This window comes from Jatropha curcas, chromosome 2 (assembly GCF_041381405.1).
Source record: "Jatropha curcas cultivar XTBG-Jc1 chromosome 2, XTBG_Jcur_1.0, whole genome shotgun sequence".
NCBI lineage: Eukaryota > Viridiplantae > Streptophyta > Magnoliopsida > Malpighiales > Euphorbiaceae > Jatropha > Jatropha curcas.
Genome location: NC_143152.1, coordinates 4,831,471 through 4,855,549, shown reverse-complemented (window position 1 = coordinate 4,855,549; position 24,079 = coordinate 4,831,471). Strand labels below are relative to the sequence as shown.

General features: G+C 31.6%; 2 protein-coding genes, 1 long non-coding RNA gene and 2 pseudogenes across 11 annotated transcripts; 3 read left to right on the top strand and 2 right to left on the bottom strand.

Moving 5' to 3' along the window:
* Positions 1-370: 370 nt before the first annotated feature.
* Positions 371-2,503, bottom strand: LOC149498107 (uncharacterized). The gene is made up of 3 exons (XR_016319460.1): positions 2,031-2,503; positions 1,330-1,395; positions 371-612 (listed from the first exon to the last, which is right to left on the bottom strand). It is a non-coding gene; the product is annotated as an uncharacterized LOC149498107 (long non-coding RNA).
* A 2,599-nt stretch (positions 2,504-5,102) lies between these two features.
* Positions 5,103-8,644, bottom strand: LOC105648970 (nucleic acid binding / methyltransferase). 7 transcript variants are annotated; one of them, XR_016319371.1, is made up of 7 exons: positions 8,223-8,644; positions 7,954-8,112; positions 6,973-7,054; positions 6,579-6,750; positions 6,272-6,367; positions 6,060-6,138; positions 5,103-5,497 (listed from the first exon to the last, which is right to left on the bottom strand). XR_016319371.1 is itself a non-coding variant. In XM_012235479.4 (5 exons), exons 1-4 carry the CDS (start codon positions 8,562-8,564, stop codon positions 6,599-6,601), a joined length of 735 nt encoding a protein of 244 aa, XP_012090869.1. In that variant the 5' UTR covers positions 8,565-8,644; the 3' UTR covers positions 5,965-6,367; positions 6,579-6,598. The 7 variants fall into 7 exon arrangements, 1 of the variants encoding a protein (XP_012090869.1); XR_016319372.1 differs by having other exon boundaries at positions 5,103-5,423; XR_005177404.2 differs by lacking the exon at positions 6,060-6,138.
* A 1,046-nt stretch (positions 8,645-9,690) lies between these two features.
* On the top strand, positions 9,691-12,106 carry LOC105648969 (pentatricopeptide repeat-containing protein At2g20710, mitochondrial-like; annotated as a pseudogene). The gene is made up of 2 exons (XR_016319424.1): positions 9,691-10,157; positions 10,492-12,106. The product of XR_016319424.1 is annotated as a pentatricopeptide repeat-containing protein At2g20710, mitochondrial-like (transcript).
* Positions 12,107-12,317: 211 nt separating this feature from the next.
* Positions 12,318-15,051, top strand: LOC105648968 (pentatricopeptide repeat-containing protein At2g20710, mitochondrial-like; annotated as a pseudogene). The gene is made up of 2 exons (XR_016319406.1): positions 12,318-12,864; positions 13,564-15,051. The product of XR_016319406.1 is annotated as a pentatricopeptide repeat-containing protein At2g20710, mitochondrial-like (transcript).
* Positions 15,052-19,158: 4,107 nt separating this feature from the next.
* LOC105648967 (pentatricopeptide repeat-containing protein At2g20710, mitochondrial) lies at positions 19,159-22,171 on the top strand. Its single transcript, XM_012235478.4, has 2 exons — positions 19,159-19,821; positions 20,736-22,171. Exons 1-2 carry the CDS (start codon positions 19,507-19,509, stop codon positions 21,942-21,944), a joined length of 1,524 nt encoding a protein of 507 aa, XP_012090868.1. The 5' UTR covers positions 19,159-19,506; the 3' UTR covers positions 21,945-22,171.
* Positions 22,172-24,079: the final 1,908 nt, after the last annotated feature.

The following is a 24,079-nucleotide window of genomic DNA, read 5'->3' as shown; positions in this document are numbered from 1 at the left end:
TTGTCAAACGACAATCAAGAAAAATATTCACTATGCGGCAAATTGTTACAACCACAATTACAAAATATTTTTCTACCCGATACCCTCAAAACACCCCAAATATTTTATGCTCCAAGAGACTTGCTCTAAATCCCTAATATAAAACACATTCAAGTATTTTTGGTGTGTTTTTGTCACGACCCGATTCCGTGGGACGGACCGGCACTAGGGCCCAGGTAAGCTTAAGGCCCCCGAGGCCCGTAGTAAGCCTAACTCATCTAATCTATCGACCTATCTGTCCCGATTTCTTCAAAACAGTAAACCCATATATAAACGTCTGGCCCAATCTCAAATAACACATAATATATAACCTGGGCCTATTCACAATAAATTATAATCACAATAAGGGCTTACTGGTTCACCTGCAGCTAATTACATAATATTTAATTTATAGTGTAGTGCTAACAATAAGTCCAATATTAATACACAACCCTATAACTGCGGAGTTCAAAAATAATCTGATAATAGAATAATTTATACATCCATAAGGAAATAACAGAAATATAAAGTTTACATTTGTAACTCTGCGGAGAAGATTGCAGAGCTTCAGTCGAATCAGCTGCTTCCTAGTACCTGGGAGGTTTGGAGAGAAGGGGGGGTGAGTTTTGCAACTCAGTGAATAATAATAAATAATACACACCACATACAGTCAAGCAAAATGCACTCTAGTATACTGAATGAACACACAACAGTCAATCATATGACATTACATCAGCACCCACAAACAATATCACCTTCAAATAATCACATCACGTGGAAATTAGTCAGTGGCGTCACCTAAACCCCCGACGAGCCGTCCTCTCAAACAGCCCATCCTCTCAAACATGTGCACCCGGGGAGCCAATCCCCCATATCTGGCCGACCGGTCTAATCCTCACTTGACCAGTCCTCTCAATATTTTATTTTACATTCTCTCTTTTCTTTTCCATCTCATCAACATCATTTCATCAATTCATCAGGTGCACACGGGGGCGCCGATCTCCCATTTACCCGGCCGACGGTCCAATTTCATCAGTTCATCAGGATCCATATTTATCGACCGTCCTCACAAACCCAGGGTGACCCACTTCATCCTAACTCCACACAAACAGAGCACAGTATATACACAGCACAAATAATCAAACAATTCATTTATCATAATACACCAATTTCATCCAAATGCACAATTATGCATAAGTATAATTATAGTGATCATAACATAATATATTTGAGAAAATACAATATGTAAATATATAAAAATGTAATGTTATGCAAATGCAGTGTTGACATGCATTATTTATTATTACTCACAGTGATAGAGAGCGAAATTCCAGCTTTGATGTTGTCTTGGAGGAGCACTGGATGGACCCGGGCGATCTAAGAAAAGGAAGAACGACACAAAAGAAAATAATTCTATCAGACAATATTTCTTTACCATTCTAAGAATTTTTATTTTATATTCTAAATTTTTCTACGTAAATAAATCTCGATATTTAATTTATTTTCTGTACTAAAATTTTATTTTTCTATCTAACTCTATTTTATTTGTTTTCGTCTGAATGTGTTTTTATTTTCTACCGAAATTTCGGCAGCATCTCCCCTAAAAATTGGACTATCCACCTGTTAAATTATCAACAATGTATTTAATATCTCCAAATCACACAGCCCATCCATCGGGCAATCAATCAATTAAATTTTCCATCCTCCATCAATTTAATTTTTCCCATCCTCCACATTTATCCACATCAACTATATTAATTTTTCTTTAATTCCATAAATCATAATTTTCCAACAATTTTATTTACTACCAGAATTTAATTTTAATTAATCAAATATATTTTTATTAATCGACTCATCAACACTAAATTAAATTAATTCAACTAATCAAATTTGCTAAATTAAATTAACTAATCCAGATTACTAAAATTAATTTAATTAACTAAAATTACTAAGTTAAATTATACCCAAATTACTAAAATAAATTCTGAGAATTAGCAAGAATTGCTCTATACCCCAAGTATAATTTTTGTTGAATTTTGCTAGATCGGAAAGGCTTACGCGTGCTAGATCGGAGCTACGCGCATCAGGACTGCGAGCAAGTGGCGCGATCTACTGGACAGCAAGGATGGTGGCGCAATGAACTCGAGGAGCTGTGGCGCTGCGATCTGGCTGAGGATGAAGCGCTGCTGCAGGTGGAGCCGCTGGCTGTGGCGCGCGAAGGAGCGGCGAGGCGGTGCTGTGCGCGATGGAGGCGGTGCGACTGCAACTGGCGCGCGGTGGTGATCGGCTGACGTTGCTGGAGCTGCTGGAGTTGCTGGCAGTGACGCAGACGCAGTTGCAGGGAAGAAGAAAGGGAAAGAAAGAAAGAAAAAGGAAAGAAAGAAAGAAAGAAGAAGAAGAAGAAGAAGAAGAAAGGGAGGAGGAGACGCGGTGGCTGTGTTGGTGGAGTGGAGGTGGGGCGCTGGTGAGGGTGAGAAGTAGAGGTGCAGCGCTGGAGATAAAAAGAAAAGAAAGAGATGTTTCTAGATGGTTTGGGTCGAACCGGTTCGATTCGACCCAAATCTTTGATTTTCAATTGGTTTTCGGCTTTTTCAATCGGTTTTCTGTTCGATTTCTCACAGTGTTCGCATTAAAATATTAAAATAAATTTCCAAGCTGTCGGTTTATTAAATTTAATTGGAAAATCTTTGAAAATAAAAATTCGAGTTGTTTCAGTTTTGGTGTGTATGGAAACCTAAACATTGCTTCCATTTTATAGCCAAATCACTACCTTCACTTTGCTTATCTCCCCGATGTGGGATTAAGCAAAAACTAATTTTTTTTATATTTTTTTTTCTTTTGTTTTCAACAACAGCGGCTAACAAGATTAACTTAAGTATAATTTCAATAAACCCTAACTAAAATTTCGTGTTTAAAAAATGGCAAAACAAAAACTTAAACTAATATTCTATATTTATAATTAACTAAAATTTATTATTTTACTCAACCTTTTGTAAATTTAAATTTCTAATCAATATTAGTTAGGGTGTTGTTAAACGGTGAGTTTTTTTGTTAACCTAACCATAAAAAAAGAGTATGGTACAATGAAAATAATATTTTATTTATTAAATCGGATACAATTTGAAATTAGGATGCTATGTAAATAAAGTTGAATTTCAAAGTATTAGGAGAAAAAAATTGAATTATAGTACAATTAAACTATCGGTAAAGTTTGAGATTCTTTTAATGATTTAGCCTAAAATTTGGTTTAGTTATATTCAAATTTATAAAATTGAATTCTTCATTTTTTTTATATCAAACACAAAAATTTGGATTTATAAATAAATTCCATAAAATTTTATGAAATTCATTTATTCCAAATAAATACAATCTTGCATATATATTTTTATTATTAGTTGCTGGTCCTAATCTTAAACGAATGCATTAGAAATGAAGGAGAGAGAAAATTAACTGAGGGAAAAATTATCATATGAATAATAGTTATTATTTTTCACTATAAAAATATGAAAAACACCAATTTACCCTTTTGATTGAGATCAACTTGATCTAAAAACCCTTTTTTGATATTCAAATTTAATATGGATGAGCATTAAAGCTAAGGGTTTATTTGATAATTATAATAAAATACAATGCAATGTAATCAAATAGAACAATTTTTTTTAAAAAAAAAACCTTAATTTTACGCTTTAAATTGAGACTTTTAAAACCTCATTGGCTTATAATTTATATATATCTTTAGAAAATGACAAGTAGGATTGCTTAAATTTGGTATGCCGAATTTGACAAGTTAGATAGTGCCACGTAGGATTCCTTATTTATTTAAAAAATTCATTAAAAATTGAATGATATATTAATTGTTTTCTTTGATAACTTTTTCAATGAAATTAATTTGTAACTAAATACTATAAAAGACTTGTAAACAACCATATATGTGCACCATTATTATATTTATTCATTCAAAAATTGAAATCATGCTAATTCAAATTATTTTCTTTTAATAACTTATTTAATGAAGTTAATTTGTAACTAGATGGTTAAAGAAAACTATTCAAAAGCTTTAAAAAGTATATATGTGCATCAATATTATCCCTAATCATTCAAAAATTTAAATGATGGTACATAAATAGTTTTCTTTTAAAAACTATTTAATGAAAGTAACTTATGACTAAATGGAAAAAAAAAAACTGCTCAATAAATTTCAATTTCAAATAATAAAAGATTCAGTAATTATTTAACTAAATAAATTAATGATGCCCAAAAATTCAAATGATGTTGTATTATTTGTTTTCTTTTAAAAACTTAATTAATGGAATGAACAAGTTCAATCAAAAAAGAAAAATAATTTAAAAGAAGCAACGAGTAGCCATTTTTGTTATTTTTGTACTAATAATTTTATATATTGTAATTTAAAAGAAAATCAAATTTAAATTAAAAAGAATTATTTACTACAACGTTGAATAGTATGAATGTACTTTTTGAATAACATGGATATACATCTATTATATCGTATTTGTTACAGTTTTTAGACTGTGTTTGACAGTAACTTTTAAAATAGTTTTTAATCAAAATATTAAGATAATATTTTATAAAAAGTTAACTCGCGTAACATGTAAAAAAGCTAATCAAATAGTTAATAGCTATCAAAGCAGCTAATTTTGCGGAATAAACCGTTAATGTAATTATTCAATATGAATATTGGAAATTGTCATTTGTCACGTGAGAGAAATATTGAGCAAAAGAAAACAGCTATTAGAAATATGAAATAAGACAAAACAAAGTTTCCCATCAAGCAAAGACATATTCAATCTTTTGAAATTATAGAATAATTTTTGTGACAATTACATGCCACCATCACATGCTAGACTAGAAACTTGATTACCATAATGCGTCCACTAGAAATGCCTTGTAATCATATAATGCCCGATTATGAAGTCAACCAAATTAAAACATCAAAGCCTCACCCCACCTGCCATTAGGCCAACTGCCTGATAATGTTTAGCCAGATACTCACTTAATCAAACCAAATTAGCTCGGTCTCAGTTTATTTAAATACATTTTATGGTATTCAAATCTGAAATCAAATATAATAATCAATCTAAAAGAATTAAATGGTTTGTGTTCAGTTAATACAAACCAAATAAGCTATCTTAGGCTTAAAAGCAAAATCGGTTAATTATATGTGATAATTGAACTAAAAATTGAATATCAAACGGTTTTATATACTCAAACCTATTGGTAACCGAATTTTCAAAATAAATATTCAAATCCGACTGAAATGAGTCGGTGTTTGGCTTCCAATAGCTATGGAGTCCTTACGGTAGCAGCATTTCACATGACCCGTACGTAAGCAGCACGCTTGAAGAAGCCACAAAATACTTCCATCCACCATAGAAGTTGGAGCAGGCCTGGGAAATTAGTTGGCCATATATGAATATGAGGTTGAAGGCCATGTGAAATTCACACGTCCCAGGTTATTAGGCTAAGACATGAAAGCATATAAACAACAAACGATAATCAGAAGCGGGAGAAAGAAAAACCCATGAAAAAAAAGCAATAACCTTTGTTCTCAAATCTGCAAATGGATTGTAGAGAGAGACAGGAGAAATATCAACTGATTTCACACGTTTGGTATTTGCAAGTGAACCCTAAACTAGCAGAGCTACAACTTTTATGTAACTATTGGTAGAATTTCAAATGAATTTTTTACCTAATACATAGGAAACCAAACGTGGATTCGTTTGCAAATTTAAAATAAATTATATTTTTGTTGGTTCAAGCAAAAGATCGATACTATGTTTTTCAATGCAGTTACAAAATTGCCTTCACTTTTTGTCGATGCAAATGCCGTTTTTAGAGTCCAAATGGTGCAAAATAATCTGTCATCAAACTTGCCATACATCAACAGTAACAAAGACATTCCCCATGGCATGGCTCACAACACAATAATGGCCTAAAATGGGTATACCAATTCAATAGAAATTCTATGTTTGTGAAATTTGTCTGAACACCCTTGTCAAAAAACTAGCAAATTGTTCAGTTACCTGCCACAATACAAGATTTTCAGTCATAACCTTAGTTGCCCAAAGAGAGGGGAAGGGATAGAGAGATGCTGCACAATATCTGAAAAAGTCACAATTTTCTACACTCTTTAACATTTTGCTTTAGAATAACTGGGAATACCATTTTAAATCAAATTCTGGTTGAAGATCAAGAAGAAGAAGAAGAAAATTAGACATGTTTAAGCCATAAGCACCTATAAGGCTGCAACATTACAGGAAGAATCCATAGCACATTGATGCTTCCAACTTATCCATTCATTGGAAAAGGAAAGGCTCCATCTATAATCATTCTGCAAATGACCATAATCTCAGCATCAAATATGTGGTCAAAGTTTTGTATGTGAGATGAACAAATAAAAAGTAAAACTGAGAAAATAGTAGTTTTCACTCAAAAAAAAAAACTTTGCAAATAAAGGATTTTCAAACTTCTAATGCATCAGTAGGCAATATGACATTCCACATACTATATCATAGTAACAAAACCACATAACAGCAACTTACCAGATCCGCAAGAAAATCTCCTACTTCTCCAGTTCCCACCCTCCCAATCTCATTTCAGGGTCATAATTTGTGAATAGTCTGAACTCGTTCCCAAGCTTGCTAGAATGTTGAGGCCTAAAACCACATGGATGCAAACCTAAGAGCTCTGCAGCCCTATCTTTCTGCACCTCCCCTACCAGTGTTGGAAGCACAATCCATTAGACAATACAACCCCCTTGGGAAAATGCTACATATCTGGTTTTATATAACTCTCCAAGTTAATAGAAAAAATAACTTGTTTTAATAAGTTAGATTGGGCCAGTATAGTCTGCCCAGATCTGCAAATGAGCAAGAACTGCAGTATTGGAAGCTACTACAATTTAACTGGGGAAAAAAGACTGGGCGGATTATGTACCTGTGAGTAGAAGCAAATGGGATTTTCCAGGTCTTGCAAGAAAAGAAATTGTTTGAGAAACCTTTTCCAAACACTCCTTACTCTGCCACCATAAATATCAACTAAATTAGTTAATGTCCATGTCATATGAATATTTGAATAGTTTGCAGGTTACTCGCTCAATGAATGAAATGCAATATTGCGCCATGGTTTCACAGGAAAAAAGAAACAGCTCCCATGAATAAACATCTGGAAATGAGTCAATAGATGATTGAATTCACTTAAAATCTCAAACCCATTTCACAACATGTGATTCAAATAAAAAACCTCACTTCATTTAGGGTATTACCTAGCATAAGAGCCTCTAGAAGTAAGCAAGGCCCATGATATCACTATTTTATTTATGGTATTGATATCCAATAAATAGCAGATGTCAACAACATAAAAGTTTTGAAATTAAGAAGGGATTACAAATCAAAATTGAAATAATTAGAGACGAATTTTGTTCACAAAATACGAAGCAAAAACTACATAATCTCTAGGTCATCTAGCTGAAGAAAGGACATCTAATACTACCCCCCAAAGACTTTATACCAAAAATTACTTATACAATAAACAAGTAACCTATTTAGACATTCTGCATTGAGGTTGAAATTACTTTTCTGAAGAAACATCATTTTAGACACAGTTGGATAAATAAGTTTGAAATTGTTGCTCCACCTTAAAAACAAACTTTAGAGACTTCCAATCAACATTTTCAACATAGTGCTTTTCTTAACAGTAACTCAGACAAGAATATCCAACAAACCCATAGACTACACGAAACTCCATCCCCTTTAATAAAATCCTCAAACAAGACAAATCGAATGAAAATCCTTAACATTTTCAGGTAGCCAAAAAAAAAACATCTAAAAACAAGACATTCCACATGATTCAATCAACTATGAGAAAGAATCTTATTGCTTGAAAGAAATGATTAAGCTACTACGAACAATGACAAACCAGATAAGGAGGATCGGCAACTACAACTTGGAAAGCCTGTTTCAACTCATTAGGCAAGTCTTCAGGTTGATTATAATCATAAAAGGTGAAATCACTTCCATATTGCTCAAATCTTTTATCATATTCCAGCAATTGCACAGAAGCATTTGGTTCAATTTTCTGATGGAAAGACAAAAACCACCAATAGATCCAAAAATGTCACAAAATTAAGAGAAATGAAATTGAAACTGTATTTTAAAGAATTCAATTCTTATTTAACAAGTTATAACCTTGATATAGGCATAGAGAGTAGGGCAAGCGATGCAAGCGGCACGACAATTGGAATTGGTGCCGTTCGTTAGTAACGCAATAACCTCTTTGGCTACGGTTTCTGCAGTTAAAGGATCATACCAAAACTGGCTAAGCCTCCAATCCTCTGCTACTAAGGCCACTTGCTCTCCAGTTTCTCCTCCCACAGTATCTTCACTGCGCTCGTCAACATCGAACTGGTTCTGTTCTTCAAGAAACTCTGTTAGAGCAGCTAAAGCATACGAGCTCAGCATTGGCGGGTCATCATCATTGTCCTCGTTCAAAACGCAGTCGTTTCTTTGTCTCCCGAGCTCTTCTTCCATATTCCTGGAACTCACCTCACAATTCTTGCCGGCGGAGAGTAGACTGTATGGGCTGTTCTAAAACCGGTCAATTGCCAATTTGTCCTCCGTAATTTCGAAAATAGTCCAATTGAGTCTGAAAGATACTTTTTGACTCAATTAGACCTTGATCTTTTTTGTTTTCGGTCAATTAAGCCCTTCTTTTTTTTTTTGAATATTAGGGAGGAAGATTCGAACCCGAATCTATTATCGGATCGTATATGCACTTACCACTGGATTGTATATTGGTGTAAAATTAAATCCAAATTTTATTAAAAAAATAAAAAAATAATTTTAAAATAATAAAGCCTATCAATTATATTTCAATATTATAGCACCGATGCCATTCTGTCATGATAGTATATGAAATCTATTATTAATGGAATATTGGAACTTGAATATTGAGATGATGCTTAGGATATAAGAGTATTAAAAAATATATATACTCTACTTTTGGATTCATGAGTTTTTGATATTTAAGCATAAGTAATTTATAGTTAAGTCATATTTAAATATGTTAAGATTTGTGATTCTGGTACAAAATGTGGCATATGTTGCCTAATTTTTTGGATCGAGGCTTAGAAATATCATTAGAATCAAGGTATTCATAGTTTGATTTGGTTCGATTTAAAGATTTTATATAAAAATTAATAATGGCACCTTATAAAAAATTTAAACCAGATCAAAGCATGAAAGATACTCAAACTAATATGATTAATTAATAGTTTGAAATCAAGTTGAAGAGTTCTTTAAAAAAAAAACAAGTTGAAGAGTGTTCGTTATTATTATAAAAATAAAAATATATTCATATTTTAAATCCTTTAAATCCTTTATTGACTTGTTGCTATGTGTGAGATATAAATAAAATTTTAAGTGAAAGAACTTAAATTACTTAAAATATTATATGACTTATTAAAAAGAAAAATAATTTGATTAATCTAAATTCACATAAAAATAATACATTTATCAACCCAAATTAGTTGGTTTTATTATTTTTTGATTTGATTTTGAACTGATTTATATTAAAAAAAAAAATGTCCATACCAAACATTACACTGTTACAGGCCCATATGTATTTGTGTTCTCTTCAAATGTGGCTTATCGCAAATTTGGAACCTTCCAATTAGGGGATAAACTTCAAACCGGTAATTGTCAAATTTTGCAGGAGGCCTTGTTTGTTAACCCCTCTTTAAACCCTCTATCAGTAAACACATTCAAGCTACTTTCTTTCCCCTCCCCTCCCTTTTTCTCTTAAAAATGGAGCCATTGTTTAAAGAAATGAAATTTGGTAGATTGAGTAGTGTATTCTACACTGTTACTCGTTTGGGTTCTCGAAATTTGTTGGGTTCTTCGTTTTACTCGACAAAACGTACGACTGACCAGGAACCTAGAAGACCAGGGGAATACAAATTGAACCAGTTGTACCGTCGGATTTCACCTGTCGGTGATTCGAAAGTCTCAATTGTTCCGATTCTTGATCAGTGGATCGAAGAAGGACGATCTGTAAATAGAGATCAACTCCGTGTCTTCGTCAGGGAACTCCGTTCCTACAACCGTTACTCTCACGCTCTTGAGGTACTAAATTCAATCATTGTTTAGCTGATTGTACATTTTGTTGCTTATTTATTGCAGAATTTAATAATGATGTAATGGACAATTTAGTTGATTGATTTAATTTTCATTTCATTTGAAAGAAAGATTTCTCTTTTAGGTTTCCATTTATTGCTATTTTTTATGATAGGTTTCAATTTTGTATCTATAACTATAAGTCTCCTGGTTTCTGTTAAAGAAATTGTTTTATGTCTGATATTTTGTATCAATTTTGCATAAAGGTTGATAATATGTCTGATATTTTCTTCTTAACACAGCCTCTTGATTAGTTTATGTATATCTCATTATCTTCCTCTAGATTTTGATGTGGATGGCTGACAAAAGATACATCCCACTTACTTCAATTGACATTGCTCTCCGTCTGGACTTGATTTCAAAAGTGTATGGAATAGAAGAAGCTGAGAAATATTTTAATAATATTCCGCAAAAATTTAAAGTCCTAAAGGTTTATGGTGCTCTTCTCAATTGTTATGCTCGTGCAGAATCTATTGAAAAGGCAGAGGCAGTGATGCAAAAGATGAGGGATTTGGGTTTTTGTTCTAGGATGTCATTGACTTACAATACCATCCTTAATCTTTATTATCGGACTGGAAATTTCGAGAAACTTGATGCCTTGGTGCATGAGATGGAAGAATATGGCATTTCTCATGATAAATTCACAACTGGCATACGACTAAGTGCCTATGCAGCTGTTTCTGATATAGAAGGAATGGAAAAGATTATTACAGAGATGGAATCTGGTACCAAGATTGCTTTCGACTGGAGTAGTTATTCTGCTGCAGCAACTGGGTATAGGAAAGCAGGACTTCTGGACAAGGCATTGGAAATGCTGAAGAAATCTGAGAGACTTATTACTAGCGAAAGAAGGAATACAACATATGAAATCCTTATCACACAATATGCAGCAATAGGGAAGAAAGACGAAGTTTTAAGGATCTGGGAACTTTACAAGAAGAACAAAAAGGTTTACAATAAGGGATATGTTAGTGTCATTAATTCTGTCTTGAGGTTTGATGACATTGAAACTGCAGAAAAGATTTTTGAGGAGTGGGAATGCCTGAATCTAGTTTATGATATCCGAATTCCCAACTTCTTGGTCCGCACTTATTCAAGAAAAGGTCTTCTGTGCTGAAATTCTTATCAACAAGGTAGTATCAAAAGGGGGGAAACCTAATGCATTGACATGGTATTATTTGGCAACAGGGTATCTTCAGAATGATGAAACTCCTAAAGCTGTGGAAATGATGAAGAAAGCAATAGTGGTTTCGCAACCCAATTGGAAGCCGAGCAGCGAGAGTTTGGCTTCCTGTTTGGAGTACTTGAAAGGGGAGGGAGATTTTGAGAAAGTGAAAGAATTCACATCATTACTTGTGGATAATGTTATTATTTCTAAAGATATTCAAGAGAGATTGTTGAATCATATGGAAGCTAAGAAGTCCAACTCTGATATACTCAGTGTATTGAATGATGTATTTTTGGTTCAAGAGGAAAATACATCATATCAGAGGAAAAATGTTGAATGCGAATCTGAAAAGTTTATTTAGTGATAGCGGGAAAAAAAGTGCTAAAAGAACTTTAATCCTATTCTGAACTAGATGTATCAGCAGCATATGACAAATGAACTGTGCTGGTGTAAGTCGCCATTAATCACCACTTAATTAAGAACAATCTCTTGTGAACGTTTCTGACCTTTCCATAATTGTAGATATATACGTCTATATATTTATAATTTTTTTTTTTTTTTCAGCTGGATTTGCTAGGTGGGGAGTAAATTTGTAATTGATATTACATGTTTGAACTTTATATGTAAATGTACATTTATTAAAACATATTTATTAGGTCATATTGTGAAATTATGAATAGCTAGAGCGCCTTTTAAATAAATGATGACTTATGAAATGAAATTTAATTAATATGTGTGATATTTTACTCACGTTTATCTCGATGTAAAATCATGTTTTAACATTAATAAAATTTGAAGAATGTAAACAAATATAAGTAATATAAAATATAATAAAAAATAATGGACTATAAATAAGCAATTACAATGCGCAACTTCTTTTGCATCTCTATTCATTACTAATTAGTTCTTATCGCTTTTAAGCATAGCATAGTCACGTCGATGATCAAAACTAAGTTTGAATGGAGGCAAAATTAAGGGTTTCAGGGCGTGTTTGGGAAACAGGTTAGTATAGTACTGGTTTGAATTTTGAACCGGTTTAAAGAAGAGCCCATACCCAAACATTACAAACAAGCCCATTATGTTTGCAATCCCTTTCTCGGAACCTTAAACAGTAAAAACGTTGAGGCTATCTCTTTCCCCACCCATTTTCTCTAATATCTGGAAATTTTGTTGATGATACTGTTAAAAGAAATGAAATTTGGTAGATTGAGAAGTTTATTCTACACTATTACTTGTCTGGGATTTCGAAATGCGTCGGGTTCTTCCTTTTACTCGACAAAAACCACCACAACCCAAAAATTTAGACTACCAGGGGAAGACAATTTGCAGCAGCTCTACAGTCGGATTTCGCCGGTCGGTGATCCTAATGTCTCCATTGTTCCGATTCTTGACCAGTGGATCGAAGAAGGACGATCTGTAAATAAAGGTCAACTCCTTGTCTTCATCAGGAAACTCCGGTACTACAATCGTTAATCTCATGCTCTTGAGGTACTAAATTCCATTATATATATATATATATATATATATATATATAGCTGATTATTTGTTGCAGATTTTTACAACAATATTATATATAATTTAGTTGGATTTATTTAATTTTCATTTCATGTGAAACAAAAGATTTCTCTTTTTGGTTTCCCTTAGTTGCCATTTTTGATGATAGAATCTTTTCACTATTTTTGGATTGATGGAATATAGGAGAGGAAAGAATGAAAATTTTCTTTCCTTCACTTGTTTGGGAATGAAGAAATTCTGGGACGATGGAAAATATAGAGTAAAAGTAAATCATAGGACCTACATTTCATTTTCTCTCCAATTTTTGGAAAGTTGGAAGAAAATGATTGAAATTACAATTTTACTCCTATTTATTGTACTTTGTTAAAAAAAACTAAAGGTTAAACTCATAATTTTACTGGTTATAAAATAATTTCCCTCCTCATTTTCCTCACAAATATCCAACATGAAGAGAAAGATTCTTTTATATTTTCCCTATTTATTTTCCTTTCATATTTTCTTTCCTCCCTAAATTGTTATCCAAACACACTATATAAGAGTTTTTTTTTTCTTGTTTATATTTCCAAATAGAAGATGTGAAACTTTCATATTCTGAATAACATAAACATGTCCGGTATTTGGTTCTTAACGCGTTCCTGATCAGTGTATTTATATCTCATTATGTTGCTCCAGATTTTGATGTGGATGACTGATAAAAGATTCTTTGTTCGTACTTCGGTTGACATTGCCCTCCGTCTGGACTTGCTCTCAGAGGTTCACGGGATACAAAAAGCTGAGAAATATTTTAATAATATTCCACAAAATTTCAGAGTGCTTGAGGTTTATGGTGCACTTCTCAATTGTTATGTTCGTGCAAAATCTGTTGAAAAAGCGGAGGCTTTGATGCAAAAGATGAGGGATTTGGGTTTTGCTAAGAATTCATTGAATTACAATAACATGCTCAGTCTTTATCGCCAGACTGGAAATTTTGAGAAAATCGACATGTTGGTACATGAGATGGAAGAAAATGGCATTGCTTTTGATAATTTCACATTCAACTTACTACTAAGTGCCTATGCAGCTGTTTCTGACATACAAGGAATGGAAAAGATTATTACAAAGATGGAATCTGGTACCAAGATTGCTTTGAATGATACTAGTTATTCTGCTGCGGCAACTGGGTATACAAAAGCAGGGCTTCTGGACAAGGCTTTGGAAATGCTGAAGAAATCCGAGACACTTATTACTAGCAAAGGAAGAAGTAAAGCATATGAAATCCTTATCACACAATATGCAGCAATAGGGAAGACAGATGAAGTTTTAAGAATCTGGGAACTTTACAAGAAGGAAGAAAAGGTTTACAATAAGGGATATGTTTGTATCATACCTTCTATGTTGAAGTTTGATGACATTGAAACTGCAGAAAAGATTTTTGAGGAGTGGGAATGCCGGAATCTATCTTATGATATCCGGATTCCGAACTTCTTGATTGGTGCTTATTGTAGAAAAGGTCTTTTGGGAAGTGCTGAAACTCTTGTAGACAGGGTAGTATCAAAAGGAGGGAAGCCTAATGCATTTACATGGTATTATTTGGCAACAGGGTATCTTCAGAATGATGAACTCCTAAAGCTGTGGAAATGATGAAGAAAGCAATAGTGGTTTCGCAACCCAATTGGAAGCCGAGCAGCAAGAGTTTGGCTTCCTGTTTGGAGTACTTGAAAGGGGAAGGAGATTCTGAGAAAGTGAAAGAATTCATAAAATTACTGGTGGATAATGGTATTATTTCTACAGAGATTCAGGAGAGATTATTGAATCATATGGAAGCTAAGAAGTAAGAAGTCCAACGCAGATATACTCAGCGTATTGAATGATGTATTTTTGGTTCAAGAGGACGATACATCATATCAGAGGAAAAATGTTGAATGGGAATCTGAAAAGTTCATTTAGCGATAGAGAAAAAAAGAAGTGCAGAAAAGAACTTTGACCCTATTCTGAACTAGATGTCAGCAGCACTGCAGCAGCATATAACAAATGAAATGTGCTGGTGTAAGTGGCCGTTAATCACCACTTTAAGAACAGTCTCTTGTGAACTTTTCTGACCTTGACCTTTGTAACAGTAGATTGACTCCACTTTTTTTAGGCTTTAACCAATTCCCTTGCTTGGCTAAGCCATATTAAGCATTTCACATGCCAATACACTTCAATTCCAAATAGCCTAAATGATATTACTAATAAATAAGGTTGTATTTGTTTCTATAAAATAATTTACAAAAAATTATTTTTTATAATTTTTCATTGTTTGGGGCGTTTAAAAAAATAATTCAATGGAAAATATTTTTCCGGTTAAAAGAAAAATAAGTCATTTTTAAGGAAAATAACTTTTAATTTTCATGGTCAAAGGAAAATTAGTCATTTTTAAATAAAATGACTTTTAATTTTCAAGAGAGGAAAATATTTTTCAGATATTGACAAATTTATTGTAACTGTATAAATTCATATTTTTTAATTTACTAATCATCGGTAACCATTACCATCAATCATTGTTCACCACCACCAATCACCGACGACTTTTATAATTTTTTTTTTTTTTTTTTGTATTTTTTTCCCATATTGAATAATAAAAATTTTAAAATACGAAATTTCTATTATTATAAATGTTTTTTACAATTTGAAAAGTTAAAAGATTTTAATATTTTTAACTAATTTTCAATATTACAACCAAACAATAAAAAATAAGTCATTTAAAAAATATTTTCTAAGGAAAAAGTTTTCCAAAAGATAAGTTAAAAAATATTTTTCAAAAAAAAATATTTTTTAAAAATAAATTATTTTTCGAAACCAATCGATTCTGAGATTTTGTAAATTCTTTGTTTAGCTAAGCATGCACAGTGAAACATTAAAATAAGGAAAAATGTTCAATTTCAACCCTGAACGTGAATCATATGTACAAAAAGCCCACTTTTTGACTTTTGGGTCATACATTTTCATAATTTATTTTAACCGGCTCAATTAACATAGTCTCTCAATTGGCCAAGGAGCGTGGTAAAGTAGAAACACATCTGCGTGTTATTAAATGGGCATTCTCTTATATATATATTCTATGAGACATTTCTTTTCTTTATTGTTATAATAATTATTTAGATGAATATCAAATAAATAATTATCATGCCATTATTGAATGGAAATAGACAAATTTTCAAGAATTAAATCAATTTTTATTTTTTTCCAAAAAACTTTCCATTTTTTTCTTTTATATAATTAACAAAAGATATATATGGTAACCAAAAAAAATAATAAAGCTCAAATTATTCAAGAAATGAATTCAATAAACAAGGCCAAAACCAAGAAAAAAAGATGAGAAAAAGTTGTATAATTTTTTTTCTCTTCTTTTTCCAATAACAGAAGTATAATAGAAAATTGTAATATATTTCCAATTTAAAAGAAATTGTAAAGGAGAAGAAGAGCAAAGAAGGTTTTAGAATACTAAAATTATAGAGAAATTAATTTATAAAAAAACAAAGAACCAAGAAAAAAAAAATTAGGAATAGAATTTATACATGGTCACTGTGAAAACTAGAAAAGAAATATTAAAACAATTAAATCCTTGAAAGAAAAACAAAAAGAAAAAAGAAAAACTTAAAAAATAATTCGATTCTATCAGTCTTCTATTGAGAGAGAAAAAACATGAATCGGATATAGACCATTTTTTCTAAAATTAGATTTCCTTTATCATATTCTCTCCTCTTTATTATCATTCTCTCTTGGCTTCAATGCATTCTCCTGCTAACATAACAATTTATTACAATTGATAAAGAGAAGAAACAATTTAGAGAAGACAGAGAGGATAGAGAGATGCTATGAATTAAGAGATGTAATTATCTGCTGCAATTAATAGAGAGAAGAAAAATTTTTTACAAGATAGATGATCAAGCCAAGCACACAAACTTTACGGGATTAGGATTTCGTTCTCCAAATAGAGATTTTGGAGATTTATGCTTTAAAAAGTGCTATTTTCATATTTTTCCAACCAACCATTAATATTTGTTTGAAAAATAATTAACTTCTCTAATGTTGACAGCGTGTACTCCACGCCATTTCTCCAGCTGAGATACTGTGCAAATTGAGCCAGTTAAAATAAATCATGGAGATTTTTGGCCCAAAAGTTAAAAACGGGTATTTTGTACAGATGAACCAAATACAAGGGTACGTTGAACGTTTTTCCTTAAAATAAACCATTATAAGACCAGCTAAAATCAAATTAAACTCTAATTATTACCTTTTGGTTTGATTTCATGATTCTTCAGACCAAACATTTTGGTTTGATTTAGCATAAACCCGCGAACCCACTTAACCCGAACCAGATACAACAAGACAGAATTCGAGCGGAGGCAAAATTTGGGGTTTTGGTGCGTGTTTGGGAAAATGGGTGTTATCCCCTCCTTGAACCCTAAACAGTAGACACATTCAAGCTACTCTCTTTCCCCTCGCTTTTTCTCCTCACTGCAAATTTGCTAGAAAGAAATGAAATTTGGTAGATTGAGTAGCGTTATAAAACTAGTTATGAATTTTTTTTATTAAAGATCACATATATCTTCGAATCAAAATAATAAATTTGCTTTACTGATTCTGCTGAAATATTTCACATATTAATTTATTAGGAATAAAAATTCTAGATTGAAAAATAATTTTCATTGTCGTTATTTGAAAATACTGAAGCTAACCATATGATTATCTTCAAGGAAAATTCTTCTTTAATAAAGTAATTAATTGAATAAATAAATTTATAATAAATTCATTGATATGAGTATTTTAGTTTTTTACTAATTCCCTATTTTATCCCTTAATTATTCTTGTCAATCAAACACATGAATGTAATATAAATTCTCTATTCCATTTCATTCTATTTTTTATTTTGTATTAAATAGTCTAAGAGTAAAAAAAAAAAATAATTGTTTTAAAAATTATACTAATTGCACATCAAATTAATATTTTGCATAAAAAAATATAAAAATTCTTAAAATTACTGTCAGTAGAGTAAAAAAATGCATAATATTACTAAGCTAACTATTGGAGCCACAATAAATGATTGTCAAAAAAGCTTTTTCTTTTTTTTTTTTTTTTATCTAAATCACCGGTTTCTTATTAGATATAAAATATAAATTGTTTTCAATAATTATTTTATTCCAAAATATAAGTCGTTATTTTAAGGAATAATAAATAATATTTTTTAATATTATCCTTATTTATATTAGATACAATAAATACTTGCACAATTAACTATTGATTTTGAGATAAAAAATAATTTGATCAAATTACCTTCGATTTTATTATAATTTAAAAGAATTAATTGTTTTCTTTATCTATATATAAAAATCTTAAACGATTGTAGTATATTTCACACTTAAAATCCGACACATAAAAATTCTAAACAACCAATCCACATTAGTTGATTTTGTTGACTTTTGCTTTGATTGCCGTTTCATCATCGGTTTACACTAAATCCTATATATATATATATATATATTCTTATGTTTTTCTTCCCATTTTCTCTCCACTCATTCAACATTAATCTATTAATCTTTATTTGGGACTGCGATTATTAATTAGCGTTAATTTTTACTTTCTACTCTTTATTTGCTTTTAATCTTTTATCCGCTTTTTTTTATTATTATTTTTTAATTATTGTTATTTGCTTTCATATTCGGAGCTTTTAAGTTTTTTTTTTTGTGAGGGTTTGAATTATATTTCTAGCCCATATGAGTACTTATAATGCTTAATATTATTATTAATGATTAGTGAATTATATTTCTAAACAAAAATACTTTGATATGGTTTACTATACACCTCCTAATATATCCATTGAATTAGGGTTGCATATGATTTGGATTGGATCGAGTTTATTGATTTAAACTACTCAATCTATAAATATGAGTCTTTGAATTTTTTTAATGCAATTCAATCGATCAAATAGGTAAACCCGCGAATATAAATGAGTTGGATTAGATTGAGTTAGAACGTAAACCTATGAGATTAACTAAATGATAAATAATACAAATAATTACAAACCAAATACAATTGTTTAAGAAAAATTACCATCAAAATTAAATATATTTTGTACAAAATTATATAATAAGTTTCACAAATTACAACATATTCTAATAGCATCGTTTCAAAATAAAATTAGGGTTTATCTTTAAAATTATAAACCAAACTAAATTAATTAAAAAATTCATATATATATATATAGTTATCATTATTTACTGATTGGGTTGGATATACGAATTTGACTAGCGAACCTATAGCTCAATCTAGCTCGTGAATCATAAGTATAACCATCTAACTCAATCTATTAATTTTCTTTCAAATCTGTCAGATCGCTCGGGCTGAATAAGATTGGGTCAGATTTTGTGCAGCCTGCACCGAACCATTAAAGAAGAGGCAAAATTAGGGTTCTTGGGGCGTGTTTGGGAAACGAGTTAGTGTAGTACTGTGTCTGGATTTTGAACCAGTTCAAAGAAAAAGCCCAATACCCGGATATTAGCGGCCGTTATCCCCTCTTTAAACCGATGACAGTCAGTAAACACCTTCAGGCTACTCTCTTTCCCCTCCTTTTTCTCTTAACATGAAATTTTGTTGATGCCATTGTTTACAGAAATGAAATTTGGTAGATTGACCAGTGTATTCTACACTATTATTCGTTTGGGTTCTCGTGATGTATTGGGTTCCTCGTTTTACTCGACAAAACCCTCCACTGCTTGGAAATTTAGAGGACCAGGAGAAGACAATCTGGGCCAGCTCTACCGCCGGATTTCGCCTGTCGGTGATCACAAGGTCTCAATTGTTCCAATACTTGATCAATGGATCGAAGAAGGACGATCTGTAAATAGATTTCAACTCATTGGCGCCATCAAGGAACTCCGGTATTACAAACGTTACTCTCATGCTCTTGAGGTACTAAATTCTATAGTTGTATAGATTATTGTGTATGTTGCTGCCGAATAATTGCAGATTTTTATAACAACATACTGCACAATTTACTGGTTTGATTTAATTTGGATCATGTGAAAGAAAATCTCTCTCTTTTTAGGTTTCTCTTAATTGATATTTTGATGAAAGAATATTGAAGTGTGAAGATTTTTTTTCCTGTTTATAGTTTCAATTTTTGTGTTTTCAGATTAACAGTGTGCTGATTTCTATGAAATTGTTGTTCTTTAAAGAAAGGATCATGAAGAGTTTTCCTTTTTCGAAATGAATTGCAAAAAAATTTGTAGAATTTATTTATACGAAACTAGGGATAATGGAATTTGTATAAGAGAAAAATGTGAAGCATAATGAGGATAATTTTCAGTCTATTAAATTTATAATGTTAAGTTTGTGAAGGAGAAAAATAAATTGCACTCAATTTAAAATGACTTTTATAAATGGAAAATCAGATTGCAGCTTTTTATTTATTAGAACAAAACTATAATTTTACAAATTCACTCATAATTGTAATTCCTCTCTCACTCACAAATTTTGCTACACATAACACATATGTTTCTCTTCTTCACTCACTACTACAGACACCTCACTCTTTATTCTTTTCCTCTTCAACCTGATACAAAATGCAATGTCCAAAGACCATATTTATAGGCAAAAATGGTTTATGAAAATTAATCTCAACCTTTGATTTTTGGTCGGCGAGAACATATTTTACACATGTTTTCATTTTGTGAAAACATGTCTTTTCATTTTTATTTTTCTTATTTTTGTTTGGTTCTGATTTTTAACATATAATATGTCTGATGTTTTCTTAACTGCAATGATCTTTGGTTCTTAATGCAAGCTTTTGATTAGTGTATGTATATCTCATTATTTTGCTCCAGATTTTGACGTGGATGACTGACAAAAGATACTTCGCACTTTGTTCGCCTGACATTGCCCTCCGTCTGGACTTGATGTCAAAAGTTCATGGGATAGAAGAAGCTGAGAAGTATTTTAATAATGTTCCACAAAAGCTCAAAGTTGTTGAGGTTTATGGTGGACTCCTCCATTGTTATGCTCATGCAACACATGTTGAAAAAGCAGAGGCATTGATGCAAAAGATGAGGGATTTGGGTTTTGATAGGACGTTGTTCACTTACAATGACATGCTTAATCTTTATTACCGGACTGGAAATTTTGAGAAACTTGACGCTTTGGTGCATGAGATGGAAGAAAATGGCATTGTTTATGATAAAATCACAATCAGCTTACAACTAAGTGCCTATGCAGCTGTTTCTAACATAGAAGGAATGGAAAAGGTTATTAAGAAGATGGAATCTGATAGGAAGATTGTTTTGGATTGGATAACTTATTCTGCTGCGGCAACTGGGTATGCAAAAGCAGGGCTTGCGGACAAGGCTTTAGAAATGCTGAAGAAATCGGAGAGACTTATTACTAGCAAAAGAAGTAGAGCATATGAAGGCCTTATCACACAGTATGCAACACTAGGGAAGAAAGATGAAGTTTTAAGAATCTGGGAACTTTACAGGAAGAAAGAGAAGGTTTACAATAAGGGATATACGAGAATCATAACCTCTCTATTGAAGTTTGATGACATTGAAAGTGCAGAAAAGATTTTTGAGGAGTGGGAATCTCAGAATCTATTTTATGATATCCAAATTCCGAACTGCTTGATTGGTGCTTATTCCAGAAAAGGTCTTTTGGAGAGGGCTGAAAATCTCATCGACAGGGCAGTATCAAAAGGAGGAAAAACTAATGCATTAACATGGTGTCATCTGGCAACAGGGTATCTTCTGAAGGATCAAACTGCGCAAGCTGTGGAAACAATGAAGAAAGCAAAAGTGGTTTTGCAACCTGACAGGATGCCAAGCAAAGAGAGGCTGGCTTCCTGTTTGGAGAACTTGAAGGGGGAGGAAAATTTTGAGAAAGTGGAAGAGTTCATAAAATTACTTATGGATAATGGTATAATTTCTTTAGATATGAAGGAGAGATTGTTGAATCATATCAAAGCTAAGAACTCTGGCAGCGCACATGAGTTCTGGGAGCCAGATGGGGATGTTAGTGACTTCATATTAGAGGAAAAACATTGAATGCGACTCTGAAAAGTTTCTTTAGTGAGAAAAAAGTAGGTAGGTATGCAGGAAGAACATTAAAGCATTAAAAGCATTGTATTTGATCTCTCAACGCTAGTCATTAACAGGAGTGAACTGAGCTTGAATCTGTCCGGCTCGAAGATCGGTTCGAAACTCAACACAAGCTCGATTCGAGTTTGATTTGAACTCGACTTGAGACTTGAATTCAACTCGAAAAATTTTAAGCTTGAGGCCCAAGTAACTTAAAATAATACTCACTCCGTCCCATTTTGTTTGCTTGTTATTACTTTTTTGGATGTTCTAAAATATTTACAAAATTTCTAAATTTAGATATTTAAATAATTTATTTTCCTATAATAATCTTTATTCTTGTGTATTAAATGAAGGACTTTTATTAATATCTTAATGAGTTAAGGGTAAAAAAGGGTAAAACAATTTTTGTTGATTAAATTCTTAATATGCGTGTTTTATCAAATTATTCAAACAAAATGGGACGGAGAGAGTATTATATATGTACGTATATATAATAGCTCGATAAGGCTTGACGAGTTTTTGAATGTAATATCATTATGCTAATTTTTTTTGAACTTTTTTCGAATTGAGCTCAAACAGTTTGCGAGCGGGCTTGGCTCATTCACACCGCCCTTACCAACTCTTTCAATCTCATCCTTATTCTGAAAAAACAATTATTATAACCAGTAATAAGCAAAATGACTATTTAGAAAGTGAAAAGAATGGAAAGAAATACCGAAATCAAGCTGTAGGAGGAGCTCTTCGCTGCAATGATAAGCTCATCTACGATTTTTCTATATTTCTTCGATAAGAATTTTTTATTTTTTTCAAAAAAAATTAAGAATATTATAAAGCAAGCTAGCCGGATAGATTCTTATATTCTTGTATATAACATGTTCTTGGTGAATTTTTCAATTATTTTATTTTATTTCTTATTACTCTCTGTCCCAATGCAATAATCCACATTATTATGTTTTAAATTAATTTTCCACTTATATATTTTAATAAAAAAAATCAATAATTCAAAAGATTATTTTATTAATCATACCCTTCAAAAACTCATTACTTTCTGTCATACTTCAAATGATAAGATTCATAGACTAATCAAAAAATATTTCATTTCAAGACACTTCTCTCAGTTCCCATATTAAAGTCAAACTAAACTATAATCTTAAGACTTCATGCATATGTTTTTGTTCTTGATTTTGTATATAAGACAAACTTATTTTTTATAGTATATTTCCTTGATTACTCGTTTTAATTTATTGACTTAAATTAAAAAAAGTGCAAACAAATATCATAATTTAAAATTTTGATCGCATTAAAAAAAAAGAAAGCAAAAACAATAATGGCATTGATTCAAACCAAACCGGACAAAAATTCTAAATCAAACAATCCAAATTAGTCGGTTTCATTAGCTTTTGGTTTGTTTAACATGTATTCTAACTAGTGTGTAGATTGGTTTGTTTAAAATATATTCTAACTAGGGGGTGTAAATGCGTTAAAATGGCTCGCAAGCTATTTGAATTTGGCTAAAAAAAAGAAATTTGGCTCAAATTGAGTTTGAGCTCGAATTTATCTATGTTCAGCTCAAAAATTCATCAAACATTGTTGAACTTATATATATATATATATATAATATTTATAGCCGAGTTCGGACCTAAAATTTTCAGGCTCATCAAGATGAGCCGAGCTAAATTTTTATAATTGAATTTCGCATTTAGTAAGTTGAAGCTTGATTCAGACTCAGTTATCCTTTACATTAACTCATTTCATCCGTGCAATGTATCACTCCGTAGAATTCGAGTAGAGACAAAATTTGGGGTTCGGGGAGAAGTTTGGAAAACGGTTTAGTGTAATACTGGGTCTGGAATTTTTTGTAAACTTATTGAAGCTTGTTCAACATGAATATCTGTCTTAAGAGCTAATATGGTTGTTTGAAGTTTTTGTTAAACGTGTCTTTTTCATTGTTGTTCTGTTGCTGATTCTAGAAACAATCAGATTCAGTATTTATCAGCCTATTTAAGGAGGATTCGATTTTCATCAGTTTGAACCGGAATTATGTACTATTAATCAGCTTTGGTTTTATAGAAATTAATCGGTTAGACATAAAACCAACA

Coding starts and splice junctions, on each gene's coding strand:
- LOC105648970 (XM_012235479.4), bottom strand. CDS start 8,564: ATGGAAGAAGAGCTCGGGAGACAAAGAAACGACTGCGTTTTGAACGAG. Junction 7,055..7,953: donor TTGCCGATCCTCCTTATCTG/GTTTGTCATTGT, acceptor TTATGGTGGCAG/AGTAAGGAGTGTTTGGAAAA. Junction 6,751..6,972: donor CCATTTGCTTCTACTCACAG/GTACATAATCCG, acceptor CAACACTGGTAG/GGGAGGTGCAGAAAGATAGG.
- LOC105648967 (XM_012235478.4), top strand. CDS start 19,507: ATGCCATTGTTTACAGAAATGAAATTTGGTAGATTGACCAGTGTATTC. Junction 19,822..20,735: donor GTTACTCTCATGCTCTTGAG/GTACTAAATTCT, acceptor ATTTTGCTCCAG/ATTTTGACGTGGATGACTGA.